The sequence below is a fragment of the Agelaius tricolor genome, unplaced genomic scaffold (assembly GCF_023055355.1).
Source record: "Agelaius tricolor isolate 1412-34295 unplaced genomic scaffold, bAgeTri1.0.p SCAF_4, whole genome shotgun sequence".
In the NCBI taxonomy this organism is placed as follows: Eukaryota; Metazoa; Chordata; class Aves; order Passeriformes; family Icteridae; genus Agelaius; species Agelaius tricolor.
Genome location: NW_027269264.1, coordinates 37,015,171 through 37,038,360, shown reverse-complemented (window position 1 = coordinate 37,038,360; position 23,190 = coordinate 37,015,171). Strand labels below are relative to the sequence as shown.

The following is a 23,190-nucleotide window of genomic DNA, read 5'->3' as shown; positions in this document are numbered from 1 at the left end:
CAGTCCTTCAAGACCACACAGTGTAAGAATTTCCCAAGCATTAACAAACAGATATATAATCAAGGAGTTTTGAGATATATTTTATTTATTTTCCTGTATTTTGTTTTCAGCTAGCTGACATGACAGTAGTGAATAGCACACATCTTGAACAGCTGTAACTGCACAGAGTGGGTGATGGCTGTGTGTGCTGGGGAGGGAGAACAGAAAGCAGATCAGGGAATGGCTGCTTGAAAATGTACTGGTGGAAAAAAGTGTCTAAATGGATGAATGTATCCAAAACTGAGCCAGCCACCTGTAATAGTTGAAATCAGACCACTCTACACCCTTCTCTCCACATTCTGCACCAAATGAGTCCAATGCATGACAGGAGGTGCTTAAAGCTTATTATATATGGACTTCTTCTCAACAAATGTTTTCAAAATGAGCTTCTCAAGTCATGCAGATACCCAGTGTTTTGCTACAAAGTACCTCACTGATTTGTGATGGGGAAGTGCAAGCAACAGTGCTTTTCCCAGGATGGAAAATGATGTAAGCTTCTTTCTTTGTTGCTTTTAGCTTTAACTCCCTTTTAGTTACTATAGGCAATGTAGCATCCCTCTTCTGTTCCTGTAAGATAATGTTAGCAGAGCATGTGATCTGACATAGTCTAGAGGCCAGAGCAGAACAATACCGTCACTTGTCTTTGTAACTCTGGGATGATATAATAAATTTTGAGTGCCTTCTTAGATTTCAATTTATGGCATAAATTAGAGCAGTTCAGTGACTATTCTAATGTATTCCTTGCTGCCCCCAGATTACAGGGGCTGCTCTGGCAGCTGATAATAACTGAAGTGTAGAAGTGCTTTGGCTAAGCTCTATTTTTTTCCAGTCTCATCTCTAGCAGCAAGAGAAAGAAATGACAGAGACCTGCAGTGTTGCTTTTTACCACCTGGCAATTTTCTTATACATTATGAAGAATAGGTAGGAAATTAAGCAACTTGTTCTGCTATGAGGATGACACTAGAGGCAGATTCTGACAGAAAAAGGTTTAGCTTTATAATCAAGGGCTCAAGAATTATGAATAAATCCAGGTTTTGGAGATATAACAACTTATGTGCAGAACGTGGAGTACCAAGGAGGGACTTTTTTCACTGGTTAGTTAAAATTATTTAGCTAGGTTTGGAGCAGTATATGTGTGTAATTCATTTGCCCAGAATCAGTTTTTGCCTGTGTGTGTATATTTAATATTTCCTTATCATCAAATATTGGTATAGGCAAATTTCTGGGTCAAATTCTGTCCCTAGTGACTCTTATAATCCTCTTCCACAATAAATTAACTTTTTAAGGTCTGATCTAAATACTGATTAGAAACCACAAAGAGCTATCAGCATTGTTACAACCTAATATCCAGCATCAAAAACAGAGAAGGACTGAGATTTGGAGAATTGTGTATCATTGTTTTTCCTTCCACTAGTAATCTGATGACCATAATAATAATAATAATAATAATAATAATAATAATAATAGTAGTAGTAGTAGTAGTAGTAGTAGTAGTAGTAGTAGTAGTAGCAGCAGCAGCAGTAGTCCTACTGTGTAAACTGATCAAATTAGGAATCTGAAAAAGTGGAGACTTGCATTCTGGTTCCTATTTTCATCAACTCTGTACTGTTTTAATTAGAGTACATCAATAACTGGTCTGTGCTCGCATTTCTCTTTCTGTGAAATGAAGAAGATAGCTATTCTGTAGTGATGCTGTGGGACTTCCTTCATTACAAAAGCTCTTAGTCTCTTTTGTTTCACAATTGGATTAATCTGGGGTCCAGGAATAAGCAAATAAGGCCCTGGTATATACTATTATATATTTATATATAGTATTAGCACATTAATTGAGGACCTGTGTTCTCAGGAAAGAAAAATAAGGAGATTTTTTCAAAAATAATATCGAAACTATATTTTAAAAATTTACAGGATAACTGGGTTTAAAAGCCATTTAGGTCCTAAAAAATGAAGGAGTCGTCCAGGAAGATTTGCAAAAGCTTTCAGATGCCTAAGTTAGTTCATCTGCTTTGGTTTCAATGACTGAAAGCTCGGTCACAAATCCCAATGTCGATGCCCGTCTGAAACACTCAAAGGGACTTCTGTTTGCTGCAAGACCACAACTAGGCATCCGTAGCCTTCTGCAAAATGGTACGAAGACGGTAAAACTGCTGCCATAAACTGCCGGTAGCTCCGTTTTAGAGGAAGTGAGGGGCGCAGAAAACCCTTATATAACGTAAAATAGCTGCTCTAACTTAAACCCGTGACATCGCCCGGGAGCGGAGCGTGTCTCGCTGTGCCCACGCCGAGCCGATCCCGGCAGATCCCGGGCTCTGGCAGACCCGCTGCGCGCTCCGCACCGGGCTGCGGGCAGCGGGGCCGGGCCGTCAAGGTGCCGTCAGCCGCGGGACGTCGCGCTTTCCGCACCTCCTGCCTCCTTCCGCGGTGGCAGGCACCCCCCGCGGCAGGGCAGACCCAGCCCCGCCACTTGCCGCCCTCCCGCCGCGCTCCGCCGCTCCGGGCCCGCCCCCCGCACCGCTGGCTCCGCCCGGCCCGGCCCACCCGCCCGCAGGCGCCGCCCGCCGCCCAGAGCGCGGTGCCTGGCCCGGCCCGGCCCGGGAGCGCCGCTGCCGCGCTGCGCTCGGCGGGGCGGGGAGCGCGGCTGCCGGTGGCGGGGCATGCGGGCGGCACGGCTCTGAGCCCCGGCCATGGCGGAGAAAGTTTCGGCGGCTTCGGAACGGGCGCGGGGCTCCGGCCACGTCGGCTCCTCTTGCTCCGGCTCCTCCTCCGGCTCGGAAACTCTCTCCGAGGAGGGAGAGGGCGGCGGGGCGGTGACGGCCCCCGGCGGGGCGACGGCTTCGTCGGAGCGGGCGATCCCAGGCGGGCGGGCAGAGGACGACGCCTCGCTGGAGGAGCGGGATGAGGAGGTGCGCGGGGTCGGGGCGGCGGCGGCTGCTTCTCCGCCCTGTGCTCCGGGGCCGCGCCGGGAGCAGCGCGGCCGTCCCGGGGTGCGAGGCGGCGGTGACCCGCCCGCGGCGGGAGCGGCTCCGCGCCCACCTGGGCACAGCGCCTTCGCCTCAGTCTCCCCGGCTCAACCCGAGACGTTCTTGTTTCTGCTCTGCCGGCTCTAGCCCTCTGGCTGCCGATAATTGAGAGTTGGGGGTTTTTGTACGGAGAGTGGATTTTTTGTTTTAGGAGAGCTTGTTTATGTGTGTGTGTTTTTCTGTTTTTCCTTTTTTTTTTTTTTTCCTATCCCGGAGCGTGTCACCTTTGGAAAGCGCTGCTCCAGAGCAAACTCTTTAATGCCAGAAGGAAGTGATGGGCAAGCCCCCACACTACAGTAATCCCCTGGTGAGAGCTTATGATAGGCTGTGGATCATGGAGGAGCTCTGTGGGTGATAGATCTATATACCGTGATACGCATTTTGTTCCCTTTTCTCTCCTGATCCAGCTACAATACCTACTAAACACTCTTAAGACAAAACAGCCACCCCACAATGTTACAGTAAAACAACCTTTTTGGGTCTTGAGACGGATTTTTAGAAATTATTTTATTTATTTCTTGTTGCATGATTCACACTTCTTAAATCTATTTCAAGCCATGACCCCAGCCAAGTGCATTGTTCCGTCTCACTGCTGCTTTACTTTGCTTCGGTGCATCATCTCTTGTGTGCTTTACTTACGGTCTTTTGTTGTGGTCAACTTTTTAGTTTGCTCTTAGGTGGCGTTTTTTTATTCTGTGCCTTTATGCAGCTGGATGTGCAAAGGTTTTTTTTGAGAAACCTTGCATTTCTAGAGGAATATCTGTTAAGCTGGTTGAAGTTATTTTCAACTAGTTGGGCTGTGGTTGTCAGGAATGTTTCCCTCTGCAGTAATGGCTGTTTATGTAGCTCCTTTTTTTCCTCTTTTCCTGGTGCATCCTGTAAATTGATACAACTGTAGGGCAGCATGATGAATTGGAACTAAATATACCTTTCTGTATCTCCCTCTTTTTTTTTTCTTAAATACTCAAACTCAGACCAGGTTCCTTGCTTCTTTCAACTGCCTGAGCCTCTGAAGAGTGGAATGTATTTGCAGTGAAATGCATTTACGGTAGGAGTAGAATGAATGTTGATATATCCACTTTTTAGAAAAATATATATAGATGTGAACTTGCTTTTTTGCTGAACTGAGTAAGAGCTCCATAGCTGCTGTTTGTATGGAGCACACTGCTAGGTGATTAAGATATCCTGCTTCTCGGCAGGAATGATACATGTGGGCTTGGGGCTATGCTTACCACAATTATGTGGTGTCTGAATGGTTTAGTGCTCAGTTGGTAAGCCTGCATAATAACGTGTAGAAATATACAAAGTCTGTCTGTTCACTTAGCTAAACTCGGAGCTGCTGGCAGACCAGTGAATTTCTGGTAGAGGCTTGTTATTTCTGTGTATGCTTTGGAGATAAATTACAGGCATCTTTTGAGTTGACAGTTTAGAGAAGGTAAGCCCGAAAATAACTCAACATTGCAATCATGGAATTTTGAAATTCTGTAAGGGCAATCTGATATCTCACCATCAGTTAGCAGTGCTAGAAGATAACAGCTTAAACTCAAGTTAGTGTTGTGGTGGGAGAGTTTGCTTAGAATATGCAGCGTTATTCTGTCCCCTTTATTTCCCTTTTGCTAGATTCCCTTATTAGCCGAAACCAGATTTTTTTTTTTGCCTGTTTTTTGTGCATTGATTTTGCCCATCCTTCCATTTTGGTGTAGTCATTATTTGCAGCTGAATTTCTGCCTACCTGCAGAACCACCTGGCAAATCCACCTGTATAATTTATTTTTTGTGCAAGGACACCACAGTGCAGAAATTAATTTGAAACTGAGAGAGCAGCTATTCACAGTGGAAAAAAGTAAAGGCTGAGGTCCAGGATGTACATACAGATGAATTCAGGCTTACTTAAAGTGCCACGTGCTGAAAGTATCTCATTGAGAGAAGTGCGTGAAGATATTGTTTTTGCATTGACATCCTGTTTAATTACTGCCAAATAATGAAATGTTGATGTTCTCTGTGATTTTCTGTTACTGAGTTCTTTTAGTTATATAGATCTCCAGTGTGATCCTGTGCTTGCAGGTTCACCATTTCTCCTCTTGCCCTGTCCTTGTTCCTGTTGCCAGCATAGCAGAATTGAATCTGTTGTCACAGCTGTTCGGTATCCTTCAGACAGCAGTGGAACAGATTGTCCTGCTGCCTCTATTTCTACTTTAGCTGTCAGTAAATTCTTCTAAGTCATGACATAGGTTTCCAAACCAAATAAATGGATAGTTAGAAAACATGTAGATTTTCCCATACACATTACCATTTCATGTGGTATTTCAGTAGAACTGTTTCTCCTTCTGTGACGTTGTATAAGACATCATTGACAACTTGAACCGGATTTCTTTAGACTAAACAGCCCCAGTGTTGTTCATCTTCTCCTGTAGAATGTGTTTCCAGACATCTGATCATTCTCATTGCTGTCCTGTATACTCATTCCTGCTGGTTACATCTGTCTTGAAGCATGTTGTCAAAAAGCAGGATGTCACACTCAGATTTACACCTTGCCAGATCTGCTGAACAGAGAGTTTATTTCAGAGGTTTCTGAAACACTGTTGTTTTTTACATACCCTAGACAGTTAATTTGCAGTTTGTGGTCCAGTTATGAGTTTTATGTCGTTTCCTGAAGAATGATATGAACATTTCTACTCTATGAAAAAGTGGTTTGTCTCCCCACTTCAGTGAAGAAAGCTTAATGCTGCTGTCTAGAGTAGGTCAGCTTCTTTTATGTTCAGAAATTAGACTGAAAGCATGATAACTCCTTTTCTGAGTATCATGTCTGAAAGAGTTAAATCCTGGAGGGAAACAAGGAAGGAAAGGGTGGGAAGAGATGGTACATCACTTTTTTTTTCTTCCCTGTTGTCATTACTTCATCCTACAGTTGTGTAAACTTCATCTTAAAAAAAATCCAAAAAACCCCACAAAATACCTGAAGAAAAACAGTCCCTCATTTCATGTAGTCAAGAACAAGTAATAGTTTACAAGATTACAGTCATCAGTTTCTGAAGTGTTTTTGATGTTTTACTTTGAGATATTATGACACATGAGAGTTAAATAAGGGTTTAACACGAACATCTGAGAAGTGCTTTGCTTTTGGAACATATGTGCGTTGAAGTGCTGTGGGTAGCGAGCACATAAACACAAATGAATTCAAGCAGATTATTTGCCTATGCTCTTCTGAGGTGAGTGGCTAACTGCTGACGGCAGGCAGGATGGGATTGCATGGTGAAGGGCACTCAAGAACAATACTGCATAGATGATGGGTCACTGCATTTCTAATGCCATGTGGTTGGTTAGTTTTTTTTAATTTTATCCTTATTCTTGTCAGAGCTCTTTGCTGGAGAGAATGTTTTGCAGACTATGAAGAGAAGAGTTGTGGCTGGACAACAGTATGTTTTCTGTTGTAATCTGTCTGCTTCTGCTCTCTGCAAGTAGTCAATGCTGGACTGGCATTGTGGAGGGTAATGGACATGGAGGATAATAATTTTGATGGTGGTTTTCAAATCTTAGTGAGTGTTTTATAGGGGAGCTGAAAGCTCATTTGGTTTGACCTTGTTTCTTAAGAGGAGAAGGAAGGCAAGCAATGGATTCCTTGCTTACACCAGTATTGTCAAGGATCTGAAGGCTAAATTGTGTGTCTTGGAGTTGCATGTCTTTTCCATCACTTTTCTATAAACCTTGTCACAGTAAGTATACATGGCTTACCAAAGCAGAGTAACAAACCAGGAAGAATCAGAATTCTTTCAGAATCATACCTTGCCATATAACAAAATGTCTGAAATGGATCTATAAGCTTCTGAATCTGCCAGTGACTTCTGAATTACCATAGTAAGTTCTCTTCATTATTCTAGATGCTTGGAAAAAAACTCCCTTAGAACCTAAAACCATTAAAACCTAAAACCCCAAACCATCCACAAAAAATGGGGAGGGGGGGCAGATACTGTATTTTGTTCTCAAATAATTCCAGTTCTTGCTTTGTAAATTCAGTGTTTGGCACTGAAGTGAAAATTTGAGTCTGTAAGAATTGAGATGAGCAGCATGACAAGATGAGATTTCTCATGAAAAATGTCCACGGAGCTTTGAAGTTGATTGTTGCACATTTTCTCCTACTATCTAGTTAGTATGTATTGTTTATTAAAAAAGATATCTCACTGCACAGAGTACAAAACCTTTTTCTGTTGTGGCTAACTCCTCTCCTGAATCTGCCTTCTTGCCGTTCATGTTGCGATCTGTTGCAGCTTCATGAGGACTGTGTGGTAAGAATTAATTACTGAGAAGCTAAGATTTTGTTATTAGAGTATTCATAGCAAGGTGAGGAGTGTGGTAAAGAATGTATTGCTCTAGAAACTACACTTTCACACATTAATCTTTCAACATATGCCCACTGGGAAGGTACAGTCCCTTCAGCATTACAGACTGTGTGCCAGATCTTCACCCCAACAAAATTGTGGTGCTGTTTGGGAGAGGGGTGGAAATCAGAAGACTTTGGGGTAAAATAAGCAGTGTATAAAGTGATGGCAATGTAATGGAGGTGGTGATAGTTCTGGCAAAATGTCACTGTGACGTAGCTAGAAAGTAGTATTTTTGTTACTTCTTTCCATTCCTGCTTATCCTGCTGCAGAAGCAACCATGGGACATTCGCAGGTGGTGTGGCACTTAGCACATTTTTTTCCTCTAATTGTTTCAGGCATTCTTGTCTCTTAACAATGATGGATTCTTCCCTGTTGTAGTGCACGTGAATGATAAAGCTAGCTAAAGATGAACAGCCTAATTGCTGAAGTATGATCTTTAGTTCATATTAAAGAATAGTCATGCCATAAAAAAAATTATTCTTCTTAGGGTTAAAATGAATGTGGTGGGATTAAATAAAACAGTCTAGTCTAGAGCAGCTGCAAAACTGTTATTGTGTCATGTCAGCCAGACTAACAGCATTGCTTTTGGTTTTTTAGTTATGTTTGTGGTAAGTTACCTATAAAGTGAAATACTTGACAATTTGAGTGAGTAGGGCTGTCTCAAGAGTCATGTAAAAGACTTCATTGATTTGCTTTTAGTATGAAGAAAATGTGTGTTTGTCTACTGCTTTAAACCTTTCCTGTGCAGGATAGGCCTTTAAAGGTGCCTGCTGCTATGTTCCCTTATTGTCTCAGAAATCCTCTGGGATTGGAGGACATTGGAGGGACACATGGTTGAGGGATTAATCTAAAACAGCTGTGTGTGCTGCTTGATGTTTGAGAATAACGCTACAGTAGTAATGTTTGCAGCTCTCTGGAACTTCTTTTCAAGAATTTGATGGGTATAAATATGCCTATAACCAGAATATCTATCTGTCTTCTCACTTGGAATAAGTGAGAAGTGAAGAAGCATACATTGAGTTGCATGTCTTATTTTTTGCACCAGAACTATTTAGATATTTAAAATTCTGGAAAGAGGTGGGTGAGGAACTGATAATTACAGCCTTCAAAATCTGAACAGTTTGCAAAAGTAGTTGAGAGGCCCTTTTACACCCTTTAGATTTTTCAGACTGGTGGACATAGTCCTGAGGCTAATCTTCAGTATCCCTTGGTGTCTGTACATCCAGCTGTGAAACCAAATTTAAGAAATGTCTTTTTTGAAAAGCTGCAGCTCTGTAGAAGGAGTACAGCCCGAGTCCAACATAGTCTGCTGCCTTTGACAGTGTGTTGGCTAGCTATAAGCTGCTTTGAACTGAATGTTGGTAAACATAACAAGGTGTCTTACTCTTGTACTATCAGGAAGCTCTATATGATGGGGCTACTTTGCCAGCAGTAACAGCTTGTGTAAAGTTGACCTTGTAGAAGGGAATAAGAGAATCTGAAGTCTTGAGGCACAAAATAAAAGCATGGCCAAGCCCAGTGTAAATGAGGAGGTCCTTGAGCTAGGAAGCTGAGCAGCTAGGTGGCTTTTCTTCTGCAACGATTTGTGCAATGGGGTAGCTTCCCTCTTAGTTTTGTCACAAATTATGCACTCTGTTTCCCACTCCCGAAGCACAACTGTGCTCAAAGGTTGTAGTACTGAAGCATTAATACATATTGAATACTTGGTTTCTGATCCTACTGTTCTTGTTAGTGCCTAGAGCTGACAAACATTACTAGCAATGCTTTTCTGTACAAGGCATGACAAAAAGATTTACCATTCCTTTAGAGCAAAAATCTGGAATGCAGAATTGGGAAATTTGGGAATGAGGGGTATAAAGACTCTGAAAAGATTAGTAATGAGAACAGAGTCCCTGCAGTTTTTAAATCTTCCTTCAGTGAAATTGCTCTGACACAGGGCTGGAGGTTTTCTCTTACATCCATTATGACGAAGTAGATGCCTGTTGTTAAGAATTTCAGTAATGCAGAACTGTGTTGCTGGGCTGGGATCTCACCTGCTCAGGCTTTGTCTTAAGAGAAATACCAGTCTTCTAAACAGCTTCTTTAACGGGGAAAGAGGAAAGAAGGAAGAAAATTTTTGTTTTGTTTCTAGTTTGGTTTTTTTGGTTGTTGTTTTTTGGTATGCCCAGCAGTGTTCTAGCATATGTTGGGAGCTTCTCAGTGTTATGGTATCACCAGCAGTACTGTGCCATTGCTAAGCTCCTTTAAGAACAGTGATGTGGGCTTGAAATACTCTGTAGTCTAAAACCCACGAGGTCCTACTGCCAAATTTTATGATTTGTTGCTTCAGCCTTCAGATTTTTCAGATTTTTTTCAGTTCTTCTCCTGCAGCTGTGGTGTTTAAAATTGTTTTTGAAGCTTTATAATCGTTGGGTGGTGTTGGAGAGAGTTGTGGGAGACTGGTGCTTAAAGTCATAAAATGCTGGTAGCTCTTTTTTTGTGATAGAGTGAAAGCAAAAAATTGAGGACAAGGTAGCTGAAAAGGTGGGAAACATGGGAATGTGTTGGCAAATGAGCTGTGCTTTGAAATCAAGCCAGGAACCTATCTTAGCTTTTGGTTTACTGAGCTAAGTAAGGTTTTATTTACACTTTGCTACCAGATGGGATGCCCTCATCAAACCTTCTGTCTGAAAGACTCTGGCTCCAGCCAAGGAGCAGTGGGATGAATGCCTTGCCCTCCTGCACAAATGTATCTAAGCTGATGAACTTGCACTGTTCAGAAATGAGCTACAAGTACCTCAAGGGTAAAAGTGTAAGTGTTCACCGTACAAACAGCCTGGCTGCCCTTGCCACAGGTTTCTTTACTGAATAACTTAAATTTCTAGTGGGAACCAGGGATGAATGGAAGACTTTTTTCTTAATGGATAATTCACAGAATTCACAGAATGACTAGGTTGGAGGAGACCTTAAAGATCATCAAGTCCAACCCATGCCCTGACACCTCAGCTAAACCATGGCAGCGAGTGCCAACTCCAGTCTTTTCTTCAACACATCCACGGGTGGTGACTGCACCACCTCCCCAGGCAGACCACTCCAGTACTTTATCACTCCTTACATGAAAAACTTTTTCCTGATATCCAACCTGTATTTCTCTTGATGCAGCTTGAGACTGTGTCCTCTGGTTCTGTCAGTTGCTGCCTGGTGAAAGAGACCAACCCCCACCTGACTGCAGCCACCTTTCAGGGAGTTGCAGAGAGTGATAAGGTCACCCCTGAGTCTCCTTTTCTCCAGGCTAAACACCCCCAGCTCCCTCAGTCGTTCCCCACAGGGTTTGTGTTCCAAGCCCCTCACCAGCCTCGTTGCCTCCTCTGGACCTGCTCAGGTGTCTCAAGGTCCTTCCCAAACTGAGGGGCCAGAACTGGACACAGCACTCAGGGTGCTGCCTCACCAGTGCTGAGTACAGGGAAGGGTGACCTCCCTGCTCCTGCTGGCCACACTGTTCCTGACACAGGCCAGGATGCCACTGGCCTGTATGGCCACCAGGGCACACTGCTGGCTCATGTTCAGCTGGCTGTTGAGCAGTACCCCCAGGTCCCTTTCTGCCTGGGCACTGTCCAGCCACACCATCCCCAGCCTGTAACGTTACTGGGGGTTATTGTGGCCAAAATGCAGGACTCAGCATTTGGACTTGTTAAACCTCATCCTGTTGGACTCTGCCCATCCATTCAATCATTCCAGGTCTCTCTGCAGAGCCCTCCCACCTTCCAACAGATCGACACACGATCCCAGCTCAATGTCATCTGCAAATTCACTACTGAAAGCCTCAATCCCCTCATCCATGTCATCAATAAAGATATTGAAGAGGACTGGCCCCAGCACAGACCCCTGAGGGACACCCCAGTGAGCAGCCCCCAGCTGGATGCAGCACCATTCACCACCACCCTCTGGGCCCAGCCATCCAGCCAGTTCCTAACCCAGCACAGAGTGCTCCTGTCCAAGCCTTGGGCTGCAGCTTTTCCAGGAGTGTGCTGTGGGAGACAGTGCCAAGGCCTTGCTGAAGTCCAGGTACACAACATCCACAGCCTTTCCTGCATGCACTAGGTGGATCACCTGGTCATAAAAGGAATTCAGGTTGGTCAAACACAACCTACCCTTCCTAAACCCATGCTGGCTGGGTCTGACACTCTGGCCATCCTGTGAGTGCTGTGTGCTGACACTCAGTATAAACTGCTCCATAACCTTACCTGGTACAGAGGTCAGGCAAACTGGCCTATAATTAACAGGATCCTCCTTCCCACCCTTTTTATGAATGGCAGTCACACTGGCCAGCTTCCAGTCCTCTGGAACCTCACCAGTGAGCCAGGAGTGCTGGTAAATGATGGAGAGCAGCTTTGCAAGCTCATCTGCCAGCTCCCTCATCTCCTGGAATGGATTCCATCTGGGCCCATGGATTTAGGAGTATCCAAGGGGCTCAGCAGTTCTCTGACTGCCTCCTATTGTATAATGGGGGGACCATTCTGCTCCCTGATATCATCAAGCAATCCAGGAGGACAGCTGTCCTTAAGGCAAGTCTTCTCACTAAAAACTGAGACAAAGAAGGCATTAAGCACCTCTGCCTTCTCTCATCTGTAGTAACAAAGTTCCCTTCTGTGTCTAATAAAGAACAAAGGTTAGTCTTACTCTTCCTTCTACCATTAATATATGTATAAAAACATTTTTTGTTATTCTTTATAAGTTGTCATTTTAAGTTCAAACTGAGCTTTAGCTTCCCTATTTTTTTTTTTACATACTCTAGCAGCCCTTTAAATACTACCTGAGAAACGTGACCCTCCTTCCAAAGCTAATACATCCTTTTTTTATTCTCGGGTTCCTCCAAAACCTCCTTGCCCATCCAGTCTGGATGTTTGCCTCGTGGACTTGTCTTTCGGCACATAGGGGTAGTCTGTTCCTGTGTCCTCAAGATCTCCATTTTGAAGCATGCCCAGCCTTGCTGAGCTTCTTTATTTTTAAGGTCTACTTCCCAAGAAACTCTCTGAATAAGTCTCCTGAGTAGGCCAAAGTCTGCCCTCCGAATGTCCAATCTAAAATCCTTATAAATGTTCCTCTTGACTTCACCAAATATTGAGAATTCTATAATTTCATGATCACTATGCCCCAAGTGGCCTCCTATCACCACATCTCCCACCAGCCTATCTCTATTTGCAAATAACAGATTAACACAGTCCCTCCCCTTGTGGGCTCACCAGCTATGAGAAAAGGTTGCCCTTCACACACTCTAAGAACTTCCTGGACTGCCTCTTTTCAGCTCTATTAAGTTCCCAGCAAATGTCTGGCAAGTTGAAGTTGCCAAAAAGAACTAGGGGTGATGATCCAGAAACATTCTCCATCTGCTTATAGAATGAATTGTCCACCACTTCTTCCTGGCTGGGTGGACAATAACAGACTCCCAGCAGGATGTCAGCCTTGTTGGCTTTCCCCCTAATTCTTACCCATAGGCATTCAACTTCGTCATCATTAGTTTCAATACCTATGGCATAGGAGTAGCCCTAGTATAAAGGGCTACTCCTCCACCTCTTCTCCCTTTCCTATCTCTCCTGAAGAGGTTGTAGCCAGCCAGTGGAGCACTCCAGCCATGTGAATCATCCCTCCACATTTCCATGATGGTAATTTCATCTTTTGGGCCTGCTTCCAGGGAGCCCAGCTGCATCCCCTTCCCCCTTCAAACCTAGTTTAAAGCCTCTCAATGAGGTCTGCCAGTTCACAAGCTAAAAACCTTCTGCCCTTAACAGGGAGATGGAGCCCATCTGGTTCCAGCAGGCCAGGTGCTTTAAAAGTTACCCCATGATCAAAGAACCCAAAATTCTGCTGTTGGCACCAACCCTTGAGCCACTTGTTGACAGTGTGGGCTCTCCTACTCCTTTCGTCATTTTTCTCTGCCACCAAAGGCATTGAGCAAAACACTACCTGTGCTCCTGCCCTGTCAACCACTTGACCCTGTGCCCTAAGGTCCCTTTTAATTGTCCTGACTCTCCTGTTTTCAAATTCATCACTGCCAGCCTGGAGTATCAGCAGTGGGTAATGATCAGAGGGCTGAATTAGCCCAGAAAGTCTCTCAGTAATATCTCATGCCTGGGCCCCAGGGAGGCAGCAGACCTCTCTGTGGGGTGGGTGCAGCCAACATATGGAGCCCTCTGTTCCCCTCAGAAGGGAATCATCCACCACCATTACCCTTCTTTCCTTTTTGACGTTAGAGATGGTGATCCTTCTCACAAATGAATCATAATTGGGAGGCTCACTGTGCAGATAATTTTCTTCTAAATTATCTGGCTGACTCTCCAGGTCCAGGGGTTCACCTATTCTAAAGTGACATCTGGCTTGGGAGTGGGGGTTGGGAGGAATTTTTCTTATTACCTCCTCAAGTAGGTACCCTCAAGTAGGGTATAAAGGGCTATATAGGTACTTCCACTCCTCTTCATCTACCTGGTGCCTTCGATTGTCTGACAGTGGGAGGTATGGGGGTCCTCTGACTCTTGGTGGGCTTCCCTCAAGGATGGAAGGGCTGAACTCCACCAACCTATCTCCCTTTCACTTTCCCTGATATTCCTTAGTCTTTCAACTTCCTCCCTAAGCTTGGCCACTAGCAACAGGAGATTGTTCACCAGTTCACACCGCAGGCAGGCTTCCTCTGCAACAACCCCTGAAACCACTGATAAGCTCAAACAGTCCACACAGGAATGGGTCTGGACAGACCTTTTTGGAGAGTTCCATCTGATTACATACACTCATACTAACTAGAGTTTTGGATTGTGTACAAACCGTTACTACCAGAAGCCCTAAACCTACCAACCAACAGAAACACCGCAAACAGCGCACAGTACACCTTACTAGCAAGAAACCCTACAACTGTGCCTGCTTGCCCTGCCTGTGTGAGCTGCTGTGCCACTCCCCTGTTTGCCGTGCTCCCTAGGGGTCTCTTTTAATCAGCCCACTACCCAGAGACAGAGGAAGGCCTGCCCCAGACCTCGTGACCCTCAAGCATAAGCCACACGCCTGCTCAGCGTTCCCACTCCATGATGGAGGAAGCCCCACTCTGGTCCTGCGTGGCCCTCAAGCACACAGATAACATGTACAGTCTTAAACTAGAAAAAGAGAAATTGTTTTTCTGCCTTTTTGATAAAACAGCTCTGGAAGTGACTTTCAGGAGAAACAAAAAAACCCAACTACAAAAGAATCTACGAAAACCCTGTTGCAAAATTGCTAAGTGTGTGTGAAAAGAATTGATTATAAGATGGGATGAATGTATTTTTAATTTTTAGGGGGTGGTGCTTCTATACCAAGTAACAAACTTCTGTTGTGAGGCCATGCTGCCATGCTAGTGGGACTGTATAATTAATTGCACTTGGACTATTAATGATTCCATTGTTTTTAACAGCCTTGCAAGCCTGAGGAAGAGAGCTGTGGTTGAATGAAGCAGATGAACTACTGCACTAAACTGCTAATTTGATTTTTTCATTGTTACCTCAGGAAACTTTCACTAGAATGTAATAATGCTGTAGCTATGGCTCAATGGGTGCTTTCATTGTAAAGCTGTTATTCGGGCCATATAACAAAAATGCCTCGGATGACTTTCATACTGTGTTTCTGGTTTTGTGCCTAGTACATTGCAGGGAAGGGCAGGGAGAATTGTACCTAATGTATTTTTTTCTGGGCTAGCTAGCAGAAGAGATTGTTTACAAAAGGTCACAGGGAAATCCTTAAGCTCAACTGCGTCTTCATAGCTTTGATGAGTAGCTGGGCTAATGTAAAGCTTCTGGGTGAGTTTTAACTTGCTATCAGTGCTTTCTTCCCCTTCTCATTTGTTCAAATACTGCTGGTATTAACACATTATTCCACTGGAATACACACTCCAGAGTTAAAGATGTCATTGATTTTGTTGGAACATCTCTGTAACAAGCAGAGTGCTGCATATTGAATTGGCTGTACATACATTCAGAAAAGGTGATTCTGAGTTACAGCTGAAGCAGCAAGGAGATGACCGTGGGCATATCGCTTACTTGCCATTGCAGAGCAGTGACCATCATTGACTTGTTTGAGTTGCATTGAGCTCTTGAGTTTACTGAACCACAAACCGTGTGTTGGAATTATGGTGTGGGTTCAGGGTTGCTGAGTTCTGCTGAGACATCTGTATATGCTCACACTGAGTATGTGTTGAGGTAGTTGTGTGGAGCAACAATGCACTTGACAGGCTGGGCTAGTGGCTGGGCTTGATGATCTTTTCCAACTTCAGTGATTCTAAGGTTCTAGGAAGGAAGACGTGAATTAAAGAATATTCCTACTGGTTTAAAATAGTATCACTGTGCTGAATATTACCTTCCCTCCTGGCAACTGTTTTTGTGGTCTCCCCCAATTTGGTGCCACCCAAACTCAGCATGCATATTTTTAAGCTAATAGAGCTTTTAACTTGTGACTGAAAACTCAGGCGACTGAAACTGCAAGAATTACATTAAAACAGCTGTAGTCCTACAGTCTTTACCCTAAAGTAGGGTAAAAATTTTTGAGGAGGAGGAGAGAGGTTCAGTTAGGGTATAATAAGGTACACTTGGGGAAAACATTCTCCATGGCATTCAGTAATTTTTATGCTTCTGATAGTATTACCATTGTGTTAAAAGAACCATTGGACACAAATTGAAGGAAAAAAATATGTTAAAAATATGCAAAACCCTAAAGCCATACTATCAGGCACTTAGGCTTCTTTGAGGGTGAAGAAAAGCACATCTGAACTTTGGAATGTTGGTAGCTGCTGAAAAGAGGGAGCTACAAGCCCTGCTGTTACAGTCTGCATTACCTCACCTGCATGCTGCTCAAGAGAGCAGCTGTGCTAGAAACTGGCATTATACCATGTGCACAGCAAAGGAATAGCTTGTAACTTACAAGCAGGTAGAGACAGGTTTTATAGCAGTGGGAACTAAAGCACTTTCATTCCAGGTATACTTTCCCAATGCTCATAAGTAGCATGACACTCATAAGTAGTATGTTGTTTTGACATTAAATTAGGAAAAAGTGAATTGCAGAAACTGTAGATGACAAATGTAGATATATTAAGTCATAGATCTGTCAGGAAAAAAAAAAAAAGACAGAATTGGAATTAGCAAACTAAACATCTCTGAGGACCTGGGCTTTATTCCAGGAGAAGTTGGGAATGTTTTTCATAGTATAGGTCTGCTAGTATCTCAGCTATACCTAGTTGCAGCTATTGAAATCTTCCTGCTGCTATTATTGAAAAAAATGTATTTTAAATGCTAGTGGTCTTCTAATTAAATTAATGCCTTTCCTTTTGTTCTTTCCTTTTGGGAACTTTAATAAGTTGTGTGGCAGAGAAGTTATTTTGACATTAAAACTTAATGTGTACAGCTTCTGGAAAAAGGATCCTACAGTTGTCCGATATGAAGATAGGCTTGCTGAAGAAATATTTTACAAAACAAATTAAGAAACAGATCCCTACCTACATAAGCAAGTATCACAAAGTAAGGGTAATGGATTTTTGCTGTGAAACGTTGTTGAGGGCAGTACACCTTGTATGTATTTTGAGGGAAATTACTTCAGATCAACACCAGTCTGATCCCAAGATTTGATGACCTCATACACTGCCAGTTGTACAGGAGCCTAGGTGTGCTTCAGGGTTTGTTAAAGGGCAGTAGAATCCTTGCTGACTTGGGTTTTGATGGTGCTGCTCCCAGATCAGGTACCTAAAGCTCGTGGTTGGTGCCCGGCCAACCACGAACTGGTTGGTTCTGGTGGGTTTAGAGCTTAGGCAGCAGTTGATGCATGAGCTGTTTTTACTGGATAAACTTAAGCTGAGTGTGTCTGCAAGAGCTGCAGTTGCAGCTTCAGTGATACTGTAAACACAATAATCTCAGTTGAAATTTCTGACTGGGTGTGGTGTTTTTCATTAGTCATGAATCCCTCTGTCTTCATTGGCTATTGTTGAGGTAATGTGCTTTCATGAGAGAATTAACAGGTGCTTAGTGTTAATCCTCACTATTTAGGTTTGAAGTTGGTAATCCACCTCCAAGATGTCTTGACTGTCTGAGGCTGTGTTTTCTATCTGCCTTAATTTTTTTGAATAGGAACTTTCTTCCTATGTGTGGTTGGCCTTTGGCAGTGTCTTCCCTGTGTTTAGGTATAGTTACTTTTAAATAGATTTGCAGGTTTCCTAGGAGACAAAGCAATACCACTTTATGATTTTAATCCTTTAAGAGGTTATACGAACCTAAACACACACTTCCCTATACTTTACTAGGTGTGGACAAGTAGAATGTTTTGATCTCTTTTCATTTTTGATGGTATTACTAAGACATACTTCCTGCAGCTTAGTTTTGGTAACTGCAGTGTCTCTATTTGTTTGGATAGACCAAATAAAGCCAGTTAAGTTACTTCAGTAAACCTGTAGGCAAAAGACATTTTCATAACGAAAGATCGGTGTTTATTCTAGATATAAAGTTAGATCCTAAGATTTAAGGATTTCCCTAAAACCACACTATTTAATACATGTATGTAGGAGGCAATTGGTCTTCAGTGGATTAATGATACTTATGTATTTGATGTAGAAATCTTTATAGTAAACTTTTTTTAATAGTAGAGAGTGTATATGGACAAACATTTGTGTATAAAAATGTATGGTATGGCCGCATTGATTTCTTTTGGTGTTTGGACAATTATGACTGTTTTCTTGCTGCAAAATTTCTGTAAGCATATGCATATACTTTAAAGATCCAAATAATAGGAGTAAAAATATGTGTGTGGAAATTGACTTTGAAGGGTTTTTTCCCTACAGACATAGCAGTTAAAATAATTTTGGTGTCTGCATTTGCAGGAGACACAGAAGGCAGCCTTCTGAAGTGCTTTGAGTGGTGTAGTATACATTGGTGATTGCTTCAGCACAGCTCCTAAGTGCTTGTAGTTGCAGCACGTCTCTATATGTGACTATCCACTGAAGCACTTGGAGAGCTTTCATTATAAGACTTCATCAAAACAATCATCGTCTTTTTTACTTTATTGTACTTATTGTGCATGCTCAGGTTTTCTTCCATATTGGCTCTTAAGTGTTTTTTGTGGTTGTGTGGGCATGAAATAAAAGGTCATGTGTAATATCATGAGGAATACTCAGTGTTGGATGGAGGTAACACAAGTGCATTGAGCCTTCATTGCTTGGCTCTCAGTTACACATAGATATGTAATGGTGCTGCTTTTGAGGCTATTTATTATCCAGCTGAAATTGTCAAAAGGAATTAAGGACTGTTTTTCTCTTCCCTTTCCTGTGCTGTAACTGACTGAAGGATGTCTGTGCAGAGCTTGGTCTTGATGGCTGCAGACCCAGTTTGCTTGGAGTGTCTATAAAGAAAAATAAAAATCTCTTTTGCCTGGCAAAATGGTGAGTTGTCTGCCTTCCTTGGCTAAGTGAGGAATACAGGTTTGGGGCTCCTGAGTCCCTGCGTAAATCTCACCCTGCATTTGGTGAGTTTCAGTGTCTTTCCTCAGGAAGTCCTCTTCAGGTGCTTTCCAAAGATGCAGTTGTACTGGGCACAGGTGGCCAGGTGCTGGCAGTGGAAGGCTGTAGGGATGTCCTTTGTGAGGATCAGGGCAAAAGTGTGAGGAGAGGAGTTGTTAGGGAGTGACTCCCACGCCCATTCCCAGTCCCCTTCAGTGCTTGTGAGGAAAGAGGTAGGGGAGTTGGAATGAAGAAGTTGAACTTTGAAAAAGCTTTTAATTAGTCTTTGTTTCTCATTAGCCAATAATTTAATTACCAAGAGTTTATGAGATCTCTCACAAACTGTTGAGTTTATGAGTTGTGAACTTCTCCATCTTATTTTCTCCCGTGGGTTGCTGAGGAAGGGAGTGAGAGGGTGGCTGGGTCAGTTGGCTAGCCAAGGCCTCCATAGTCTGTAGCTTATGTGTATATTGCATTTTAAAAACTTTCAAAGAGGGAAAGGGTTTGAAAAGTATTGTTACATACATTTAGGTAGGTGTAGCTCCATGCAGTTTTAGCTGACACATGTTGGCAGCTGAAACCTGCTCAGTTTACAAATACAGTTTTTTTCCTATCCTGAATGCGGCTCTATAAGCTCATGCTGGGTTTACAGTTAAATACATTTAATACTTCAAACATCACCTTTGGAAACTGATGCTGGGCTCTTAGTTTCTCTGTTGGAAAGTTATTTTTTCTCTAAATATACCCGGTGATCTGGCCATGTAGTAATGCCAAGAAATTAATTCAAACTTGTAGTAATATCTGCAAATCTTATGAATAGTAAAGTTGAAACAAGGTGATGTCTTGTCTGAAGAGCTGTTGGAAGTGGCCATTGATGTTAGTTTCCAAATGAATCCTGTTCAGCCATCAAAATAAGGTGTGGATCCATACATGTTTTGTTACTGGAAATAGATATGCAGTCATGTCACTGCTTCTTTAAGGAAGAGTTGTACCTTATTTCTTGATACAACAGTATTTTTAGAGCATCACTTAGGTTATGTGTAACATGTTTTTCTAGCTTCCCTCTTCCACCCACAAAGTTCCTGAATGTGTATAGGGAAGTGGATACTGCTGTTGGCTGAGTACTGTAGAGCTGAGCTTAGGTTCAGGTACGAAACTTGAACACCTATCCCTGTAGCAGCACTACAAGGTATGTCTGTCAGCTGTCATTATGTAAGAAGAAAAATCTATGTCATTTGAAAGCTGCTAAGAGTAAACATCAATACTGATTTCATAAAACAGAGTGTTACATTTGTAACATCTCCAAAGTGGGTTTACTGTGTAAAATGGTAAGACTGTTAGATAATTTATTTTTTTTTCTAGGGGGATCCTTTCATTTACTATGTATTCTTGTCCCCTTTCTACAAGTTGAGAGAGTTGAGAGAGCTTTAAAAATCAAACCACTCTTTGTAGTGTACATTTTTATTTCAACAAATCTCTGTGAAAACATGTTGAATTTGTCAGAGGTGGATATTATAAGTATCTTAAGAGTAGGAGATGTGGCCGGGGAACATAGTATTAATTGAAACTTTTTTTTAAAGTAATTTTAGCTTTATGAAGAAAGATTGCCAAAAAAAGGCCTTTAATGTGGCAAAAGCTGAAGGTTTACCTGTTCTGAAGCTAAATTCATTGGTCATTCATTCATCTTATTGTCAAGGGTTTAAAACCTTTTTGTCATCTTAAATCAATCAGCCTTTTTAATAAATATATATGTTTTTGGGTTGCATGGAGGCCAGAATTGTGCTGCAATTTTATACAAAAGATTGAAAATGCTGTAACTAATTGGGTTAAGGTATTCTGTTCTCTCAACAGGTGTGCTCTTAGGAAAGGTACAAGAAAGCCATCTCTTTTTCCATTGTTTTCTTGGTTATAAATTGCCTTTCTGCAGGAGGGCAAGGGCAGATTTGAAAGAATGTTCCAGTGGTAAGTTAAGGAACCTGCAGTGCCAGATGGGTGTTGAGGTTACCTGTGGTGGTGTGCAGCACACTGGCCTAAGGTTGTCCAATTTGATGGCTAGATTCCACGTTTATGTGGCATGATGAATGTGTGTGGCCATGTACCTGGAATTGTGATTTGCTGCCTTCATTTTGTTACTCTGTTCCTGGCTTCAGCCTCGAGCACTTGCTAGTATTGCTGATTTATCAGCTCTATTATAGCCCTGGTATAGGTTTAAAACTGTGCAGAATTGTTTTTGTAGACATGGCTTTTTTTCTTCCCTTTATTTTTTTTTTCCCCACACTAGTTGCTGCTACTTTTATTTTTGATGGGCCAGTAATGCTAGTTTCTTTAGAAAAATTATGTAAGCTATTTTCTAAGCAGTAACATTATTTTAATGAGGCTTCAGTTGCAGAGGTGTGTGTGTTCTGTTGGATGCTGAAGCTGGTTGCCTTTCTTCCAACGATAATTGTACAAGTGAACTGCTTTCAGAAATAAAGCAAGGTGTAGCTTGACTACTTAAAAGCAAAGAGGAAAAAGAATAGTTTGCTTATTTGCACTGACCTAATTTAAAGATTTCCATGAACACAGCTAGTTTATCTGTGATGTCAATAGCAAGTTCTTACATACATATCCAGAAGGTAGAAGTAGATCCTTGAGGGGAAGAAATGCTGATGCTAGCAGACATTTTGCTTTGAAACTCTTTAGAGCTGTGAGTCTGTGTATTTGTATGAGCAACCTGAAGAAAAGTGAAACATGGGAATCTTATAAGGGTTGTGGGTTTAGCTTTTTTGGAGGTTATCTGTTTTTGGGGGTTTCTTGATTAATTTTTGAAGCTTTCTTTTGTACTGTGTAATTACTTTCCAGAATGTGGATTAGCATGTAACTTCTGTAGTAGTCATTTCATCTGCTAAAGAGCTACCATGCACAGAAGTCTTTTCATAGAGGCATTATGCTTCTAGTGAGACCTTGTTCTTTGTCCTTTAGTTTGACAGTCTGAAACAAAACACCTCCTCCTAGCCTGTTTTTGTGTCTAGACTAAGGAGGAATATATTTATTTTCTGTATTCACTGTTCTAGAAGAGGATGATAAATTTTGAATGCAAGTCAGTCAAGTTTTAGTTCCAGGTATCAATACAGATACTGAAATTGCTGCTGCTCTTTTTTTCCTCTGACTACTAATGTCTAATGCTTTCCTAGGTACTAATGTCTAAATGGAACATCCAGATTTTTAATCACACCAATAACTGTCTTGATTTGTAAGGACAAAGCCTTATTAAGCATAAAGATGATGTACAGTAAAAAAGCTTGTTCACTAAGAGCCCACTGTATGAATGACATTAAGTTGACTCTGAATAGTGACATTCTTGGGCTGCTCCTTCAAGAGCCTGCTGAACCTTTGCTTCTTCTAAGTATTAGTACTCTGGTATAGCTGCTATTTTGGGTTTCAGTTACTAAAGATTATTTACTATTGTCACTGGTTTTTGACTGCATTTAGTAAAGAGAAGAGGGGAAAGAGCTGTGACCTAACTGCAGGAATTTCCACAATTCTCTTGTAAGGATTGTTGACCTGACATGTGTGCTCTGGCCTCATGACTTTAGGAGGAAAGGGAAAGCTGTTTGCCCAGTTTCATCTGTTCAAGCTGGTTTTAGTTGGGGAGACACTTTGGTTATTTGAGATATTGGGCATCTATCAAGCCAGCAGCTGAACTGAAGATTGTTCCAGGAACTTTTCTTTTGCATTGCAAAGACAATACCCATAAAAGAAGAAACAGAAAGAGACTGCTTATAACAGAAAGAGACTGCTTATAAAATTTCTGAGCTCTCAGATTGATTATGTTGCCAAATTTGTCTCACTATTTGAGAAAGTATACTGATGTCCACTAACTGAGCTTTTCTTCCTTGTATTTCTGTTCTCTGCTTACCCAGACACATTAGTTTTCTTTTTCAGCTGTCCTTACTCAGTATCCTTAGATTAAGATTTTGCCAGTATGTATGTCACCCAGGGTTTTGGATGGTGGCACTTGTTTCCTAATATTATATTGTTTCCTTCCTTCCTTCCTTAAAGGGAAGTTGATGGCTGTGTTAATAACCTGCCATGAGAGGACATCTGCCACCTCACTCACCCTCAGCAATAATACCCTTCAGCAACCCACTGAGGGTCAATGTCCTTTTCCCTACCACCCCTGGGAAGTCGGTGAGATTTATTACCGGAAAAAAAGCCTGCAATGAATTTGTACTGTACTGGCACCACATCCAAGGGATCCTGTCCATGACGCCAGTAAAATGTTACAACTCACTGCAGAAGGTGAA

General features: G+C 42.3%; 1 protein-coding gene across 4 annotated transcripts in view; it reads left to right on the top strand.

Moving 5' to 3' along the window:
• The first annotated feature begins 2,607 nt into the window (after positions 1–2,607).
• The window catches only part of MAST4 (microtubule associated serine/threonine kinase family member 4), a 278,365-nt gene continuing 257,782 nt past the window's right edge, over positions 2,608–23,190 (top strand). For 3 of the 4 annotated variants that reach the window (XM_071425286.1, XM_071425285.1, XM_071425283.1), the window contains exon 1: positions 2,609–2,942. In XM_071425286.1, the coding sequence (XP_071281387.1) occupies positions 2,724–2,942 (219 nt within the window). In that variant the 5' untranslated portion in view covers positions 2,609–2,723. Of the gene's footprint in view, positions 2,943–23,190 lie in introns of all 4 variants that reach the window. The other variant, XM_071425284.1, reaches the window with a different exon arrangement.